At 40.7% G+C, this 8,211-nt stretch overlaps 1 protein-coding gene across 1 annotated transcript in view; it reads right to left on the bottom strand.

The window, feature by feature from the left end:
* LOC118367559 (inactive dipeptidyl peptidase 10-like) overlaps nucleotides 1-7,140 on the bottom strand; it is a 320,765-nt gene extending 313,625 nt beyond the window's left edge. Inside the window, exon 1 of the mRNA XM_052493923.1 lies at nucleotides 6,926-7,140. Coding sequence (XP_052349883.1) covers nucleotides 6,926-6,997 — 72 coding nt within the window. The 5' untranslated portion in view covers nucleotides 6,998-7,140. The remainder of the gene's footprint in view (nucleotides 1-6,925) is intronic.
* Between the last annotated feature and the right edge of the window lie 1,071 nt (nucleotides 7,141-8,211).

An 8,211-nucleotide genomic window follows, 5' to 3' on the forward strand; every position in this document is an offset into this window, starting at 1 on the left:
CAAAGAGCCAGCTAATGCGTTGAGACGTTTTACTCTCATACAGTCTAAATGCATGGCAAGAGATGTCACCATATCATGTTTGACAATCTCCAAAGACACCATAACAAATGAGATCCGAAAGATAGCGTAACAAATGAGATCCGAAAGACACCATAACAAATGAGATCCGAAAGATAGCATAACAAATGATCAGTGGAATATTGGCAAAATAAGTCCTCTTCAAAGGGATCTAACGTGTTGGGAGTATAAAAAGATCTTCAAAGACGGCCCAGTTAAGATTCAAATAGATTACACAAACACCAGATCTATTACAACTTACCGAGGTGAAAACTAAGAATACTGAAGTAAAAAGCTTGTAAAGAGGAGATATTACGAAGTAAAGTCTAATTATTTATCAAATGTATCTTTCGTGTGCCCTCTTTTAAACTTCATATGTGTCATATTATAAGAACTAATGGTATTAGAGACCTCTCAGCTCAACTGTCCAAAGCTTTGGCATTTCATAAATAACTTTTAATCACACCTCAACACAGTGGCCCCCATTACCAGCTCATAACATATTCACGTCAGTCCACTTTGCCGCAGGCTCTAAAAAATAGTTGCACCTAAGGGATGGTCAGTTCTGTTCCGAGGCTATAATATACTTCAGGAATCTAAAGAATAGGAAGCCTAGAAAGCCTCAAGGTTCAAGTCATTAGTACCGGTTGTGAGAACTCAAGAGAACCAAAGAATGATTACTACCGGTCAGACAGTAGTTTGACAAATGGTATTTTACATCCTGACGTGTTTTAAAAAAAAAACAAGTATTGGTTTAGGCGTAATCTTCGACATAGGGACAAATAAGCCACTTCTTGGGAATAGGCACTGATATGCAAATGAACAACAGACAGTGTCTCAACAACAAAAAACAAATTAGTAACACATTTATCACCCATTCCTCAGTGAATAGAGAGAATGAGAAAGAATGAGAGATGCACTGTGGGGAGAGAATATATTGAGATCAGTTGGCATGCCGACTATAAATTATAGAGTCACAGACTGGAGCGGTGATGCAATTATTCTTTTTGAGACAAATTCGAGCAATCGATCAGATGCTGAGGATGGCTGTCGAGCAGGCAGCCTGCAACACGTCAGTTGCTGGGAGTTTTTCGAGACAATTTATTTGATAGATCTTAGCAAGGGGAGAGAATGCACAGGGAGTGCCTCAGAGGTTCAATACCCCACCATTGGTGTTGTTCGGGACCAGGGGAGTAGAGCTAGCTGCAGAGATGAAGGTAGATGGTATGTTGAAAGATGGCTCTGATATTCAAGATCCAAGGTGCTTTGGGTGTCTCATGTGGGTTAGAGAAAAAGCAGATGTTATATAGGCAAGTATACTGTATATACTTGGACTTTTAAAAGTGTCCGAACGGGATGTTCATCCATGTTTCGTGGATTTTATCTTTGAAATATGCCAATGTCACAGAAGAATACTACCAAAATAATACTTTTACGGAACAATACTACCATATTACTACCATCTCCAGTAAAATGTTGTCCCATGACGTCTTAATTACATATTTTTCTAGTTGTAACCGGGTAAAGACATTGTTTATTATGACAGCATATTTTGCCTGTTATCTGGTCAGATAATCTGATTAAAACCAGATTAAGACATAGTTTCTGGTTGCTAAAAACAAGTTAACAAAACATCCTTTTACAACCAGTACACAACCTGACCATGACGTCATAAAACACATATCATAAGGACATCATTGCAAACAGTTTTGCCCGCTGGGTCACCACAGTTGATTCATCTTCACTCATCATTCCTAGTTCATCACATCCCTCCAGTCTGCCCTATCTTTTTTTCCCCCATTACAACCCTCAATCCTACACAATCTTATCAGCCCATTATTCAGAGATACTGGCCTCCATCACTCCTCCATTATAGGATCCATTAACCACTACTTCCCCTCACGGTGACCTTTCATCATCCAGCCTTCAGTACAACTTCACATCATCACACGTCTGCATCATTCCCATACAACGCCAAAAACATGAAAATATGAAGATAATATACCAAAGCCAAAGAGATAGGCCTATCTAATGGTTTAATGTGATTATATGCTATATACAGTGGGGAGAACAAATATTTGATAAACTAATTCATTACTTAAAAATCATTACATTGTGATTTTCTGGATTTTTGATTTAGGTTCCGTCTCTCACAGTTGAAGTGTACCTATGATAAAAAATTACAGACCTCTACATGCTTTGTAAGTAGGAAAACCTGCAAAATCGGCAGTGTATCAAATACTTGTTCTCCCCACTGTATATCCACATGGTACAATGAAGTTCACATCAAATCTACTACAGAAATACGAGTGTGGCATATTTTTCTCTCTCGCTGTGCTTGTTTAATGGATAATAAATATGTTCCATCATTTATAATTATTTCATGAGCATGATTACTAATTAATGAACTTCCCCCACTATGTAAACTCAATTAACCATCTATAAATATTGGTTGTCCGATATGCAATTACTTTTCCCAAATGCTCTCTCAAACTCATAATGGCTTTTTCTCAAACAGTAAATAGCTGAGGTTTGGGTTATTGAACTTGCAAGTGAATTGTGTACAGGACATGAGAGTTGTGATTGCTTTCTCAATATTTCTCCGTTTGCAAGTGGCTGTGAGTGCAATCCTCTTAACTCACCCAAATTTCAACTACTTTTGAATGGCCTTATATTTCTGGATCTTAAAGGAAAATCAGCCCAAAACAGTCTTCTTTCCCATAGAGCCTGCAAGATAACAGAAATCCAGAAGGTCTGATACAATCACGCTCACACATAAAGCGCCGAGAAGCATGCAAGCAGTTCCTCTAACTGTTTAATAAACTACGACTTCATACAGACACTGCTAATAAGACCCTTTAGTGAGAAGGAGATGTAAAACCATAAATAGTACCCTACGCCTATATGATAGCCAGTCCTGCTATTGGACAACGTTCTTGTGCTCTTATCACCTCATCAGTAATATGGTTGCGGTATCCCAGATGACTACAGTCACTATAGCCTTGGCTTCCTGCTTTCTGATGGGGCCGGTTCAGTTTATTGCCCTATCTGTGCTTGGGTGGACCTGTCACTTTTAAGGACCGAATGGTGTGAGCCGCAGCTGCTCGCAGACTTTGCTGGTCTCGTAAACCCAGCAGGAGCCTCGGAGAGTGAAAGCCCACAAACAATCTGCTGCCTCTTCTTAATTGGATTGTGTGTAAAGAGGAAGTGAAGAAGACATGGGAGTGTTTTAGAGGATCAAAGAGGGTGGTTAAGATCCAAAACACTGGCAGGGGGAGATCAGGCACTGGAAAGGAGATTATCTTTTGTATGAAACGGAGGTGGCCTAACAGTTAATCCAACTGTGTATTACAGAATGGTAAATTGGATCAAATGTACGATCCAGGACATGTTTGCATGAGATGAAGAGATAGTTGCTGCTACAGTGCCTTCGGAAAGCATTCAGACCCCCTGACTTTTTCCAGATTATGTTACGTTACAGCATTATTCTAAAATGTATGTATTTTTTTTAAATCCTCAGCAATCTACACACAATATCCCATAATGACAAAGTGAAAACAGGTTTTTAGAAATTGATTGGACATGATTTGGAAAGGCACACACCTGTCTATATAAGATTCCACAGTTGACAGTGCATGTCAGAAAAGAAAACCAAGCCATGAGGTCGAGACAGGATTGTGTCAAGGCACAGATCTGGGGAAGGGTACCAAAACATGTCTGCACCATCTGAAGGTCCCTAAGAACACAGTGGCCTCCATCATTCTTAAATGGAAGAAGTTTGAACCACCAAGACTCTTCCTAGAGCTGGCCGCCCGGCCAAACTGAGCAATCAGGGAATAATATCCTTGGTCAGGGAGGTGACCAAGAACCTGATGGTCACACTGACAGAGATACAGAGTTCCTCTGTGGAGATGGGAGAACCTTCCAGAAGGACAACCATCTCTGAAGCACTCCACCTTTATGGTAGAGTGGCCAGACGAAAGCAACTCCTCAGTAAAAGGCACATGACAGCCAGCTTGGAGTTTGCCAAAAGGCACCTAAAGACAAGATTCTCTGGTCTGATGAAACCAAGATTGAACTCTTTGGCCTGAATGCCATGTCTGGAGGAAACCTGGCACCATCCCTACGGTAAAGCATGTTGTTGACAGCATCATTCTGTGGGGTGTTTTTCAGGCAGGGACTGGGAGACTAGTCAGGATTGAGGTATAGATGAACGGCACAAAGGACAGAGAGATCCTTGAAGAAAACCTGCTCCAAAGTGCTCAGGACCTCAGACTGGGGTGAAGGTTCACCTTCCAACAGGACAACGACCCTAAGCACACAGCCATGACAACGCAGGAGTGGCTTCGAGACAAGTAAATGAATGGCCTTGAGTGGCCCAGTCCGGACTTGAACCCAATCGAACATCTCTAGAGAGACCTGAAAATAGCTGTGCAGCCACGCTCTCCATCCAACCTGACAGAGCTTGAGAGGATCTGCAGAGAAAATGTGAGAAACTCCTCAAATACAGGTGTGCCATGCTTGTAGTGTCATACACAAGAAGACTTGAGGCTGTAATTGCTGCCAAAGGTGCTTCAGAAAAGTACTTTGTAAAGGGTCTGAATACTTATGTAAATGTGATATTTCTGTTTTGTATTTTTAGTAAATTAGCAGAAATTTCAAAAAAAAAAAACGTTTTTTCTTTGTCATTGTGAAGTATTGTGTTTAGATAGATGAGGGGGATTTTTTAAAATCAATTTTAGAATAAGGCTGTAACAAAATGTGGAAACAGTGAATGTGTCTGAATACTTTCCGAAGGCACTGTATTTTACCTGGGGTTTGAAATACTGTTGTGCCCTCAATTTTAACCCAGCACAATTTGTACTCTAGCACTCCATATGGAACATGATTTTCTGAAAGTAAGTAACCCATCTTTCACTGAAATGTTTCAATACATCAAGGTCCAGTGGAGATCCGTTTGTCTTGGACTGTCTCACTCCCATTCAGGTTGCACCTGAGCTTTCCTCACATGCAAAAGGGATGAGTCAGTCAGCGTAGTGCTCCATCCCATTTCAGCACCATGCCACTGTCCTCAAGCGCTGCTTTGTCTCTGTGAGGCTCAAAATATTTCAGCACCACGTGCTTTCCACCAACACATAGACACATGCCAAACTGCTCTCTCTCTCTCACTCTCTCACTCACTCACACCAATTTCCAATACCACCTTAATATATTGTATGTAATGTGTTTGAATGTTGATGAGAATCTTGCATCATTTAGACTATCCCCTGAGGACATTTAGCAGTCTGCCAATGGACAGATGTTTTAGTATGAAGCCATCGATGGAGCCAACACCCAACTTTACTTACCGAGTCGTGAGTCAGTGATTGACCTTCAGTCACAGAATCACTGTTAGCCCTTAGAAAAGCATCCAGTTTATATGGAGAGTGGCTAATGTGGTATTATATATGGCAAAAGACTAACACTTATGTAGGCAGGCCTGGCCTGTGCCATTACAGGGTAATAGTACTGTTGGTGGCAGGGGTTGTGTCGCTGTAATCCGGGCTCAAATCTAAATACAATACCATCAAGAAGCATGCGTGCGACCAATTTTTATGAGCTTGAAATCCCTCTAATATCTATATGGACTAAAATGTATGCATATAAGACCCACGATGTGTAATCCTATGTCTAAGAAATCAAAGCCTTCACGATACAACCTGTTTACATTTGACAGCCTAAGACAAGCCACTCATCATGCCTGGGAAAATTGGGTTTCAGCTTTCAAACACGTACTACAATGAACAAGGTATGTGGTGAGACGGGCTGTCCGTGAGCAATGTATCCATGCAATCGACTACATGCACATTTCTATTCTGTACTGTATGTCATTTTCCCAAAATATGTATACATGCATTTTAAGGGAAATATCAATAAAGTTTCTTCCAACAAAACATGACCCAAATGTGGCATTTCCCCGGTAATCCAGAGAGAAATGATGCACAATTAAACCAGTAAAGAATTGACCTATTTATTCTGCTTTACTTTTATTCCCATAAGAGAGACAGGGACCTCCTCAAGTAGTTGCCAAAAGACGCAGAGCACGGTCTTGATGAACATTGATTGAGTTACTCTTAACAACAGGTCCATCTGGCCCAAATTCCCTTGAGACATCATATACACACACACACCAAAGAAACGTAGCCTAATTACGGCAATCTGTCAAGCTTTAAATGGCAATTTACTATTAGCCTATGGGTATGATGGATGAACTAAATTAACGCTGCTTGTCGTCATATTTTGTATTAACATGAAAGTGAATGGGTGGTTGGTGGGTAGAATCGATATGCCTTTTTTCAAAGGAATATATTGGTAGCATATTTCCCCCTCTTTCTTCTACTCTCGACGTGATCTGAATTTTAAATTGCTGTACTGCAGCATTGTGTGTAACTACAATGCTCTTTATCCAACAAAATATTTGCATTTGGCTTCAAAATGTTTGCTTAACGCGCTGAACAGTATCCAACACCCTGCTATAAAGTGAAATTAATCTTCAATATATAGCCTAATCTATGTGGTAGTACTGCAACATTTCTCAAACCCAACCACATCTAAAAACCAACAACAGCCACCAAACAGAGTATTAGGTCAAGTTAATAGCCACACATCAACATGATCGATCATTTAAACCAGGCCAAAGAGTTCTGGTCTCTTTTCGCAAATCTTTCCATCACAAAAAAAAGTTACATTTTCTCATAGAGGTGATCACATGGAACTTCTTGCTATTTTGCGTAATAACCCAAGCATAATAACGCAAGCTTAATACGGCAACAATTATGTTTCAAACTAACTTCACGTTTGCCTGTCCTTGTAGATATAACGTTCATACCTTGGCCATAGCCTTCGAAGACACAGAAGACTGGCATTTCACTTGGTGCGAAACGCCGGCAGTTTGGTTCATCTTGAAAACCCACGAGCCGTTCCTATCCCCCAAAAAATGTAAAACACCTGGCAAACACCGACCAAACCAAAATATAAAGCAGTGACCGTCTTTCCAGCAACTCCCTGTTGCATATGTGGACTCCGGGTATTCGGCGACTGACTCTTTTGTCGTGTATGATGCGCGCAACTGGCTTCTTCTCCTCGATGGGTGCAGCGCCGGCGCATAGGCTATCTGAATTGGTATTTGCAACGCTGTCTGTGGTTTGATCCACTACACCACAAACCAAAACAGGCTTGGAGAAATATGAACTCGACCGGACATGTGTGATTGCCAGCACTATATTCATTTGTCATCAATTTACTCACAATCATTGTGAAGTTGTTGATTCCCACTTAAATATACAGAAAAGTTTGTGAAAACAACAACCATTGATACAATATAACCAGGTTATTCATAATACTCTATCGCATTACAATGAAGTCATAAATAATCATACATGTTCGTATTTTAAATGGAAGTAGAGCTACCAAATGTTGCTACTCATTAACACCATTAAAAGTAATGTGCATTCGATGTTATCAATATGATCCGTTTTTACAGCGTAAAAATATATTTGAATCCCGGTCCAGCAACTGTCAAGTCAACACCTTAACTTCATTAAGCCATGAGGTCTGAACCTCTTGACTAGGTTGCTAGGCGTTGGGTTAAGGTCACCATAATACACTTGTCTAGGTGGACTATAGCTAAGGTTTTCTAAATGGATTACAGAATCACATTTATTGATGAGCAAAATATATTTACTTCATGGTTTGTGGCACACGTTACTTTCACCACTGCCAACAGCACATTTTATGGAGAGAGGGAAGGCTAGGGATATGGGAATAGTTGACAGGCTTGGGCAGAAACATGTTTTTTTCATGACACTGAGTAAATGTGTCTGCAGTGGCCTTCAGAACCTGATAAATTACTGTTCTACAAGCCACCCATGTCACAGAGCCTCAGACTCACCTCCTGTGTATGTGTCTCCGTGAGTGTGTGTGTGCATCAGACAGAGTGCTTTTCCTTTCTCTTTCATCTATTGTCCTTTTTTTCTCAATTTCAAAATTTCCTTTCCTCTCTTGCCTCCTTCTCTCTCTCTCTCTCTCTCCCACCCCCCTGTTCTTTGGATCTATTGTCCCTTTCCTCTGTTTTCCTTCCCCCTCTCATCTCCCTCTTCTCCTCTGTCTCCCTTG

This window comes from Oncorhynchus keta, chromosome 34 (assembly GCF_023373465.1).
Source record: "Oncorhynchus keta strain PuntledgeMale-10-30-2019 chromosome 34, Oket_V2, whole genome shotgun sequence".
NCBI lineage: Eukaryota > Metazoa > Chordata > Actinopteri > Salmoniformes > Salmonidae > Oncorhynchus > Oncorhynchus keta.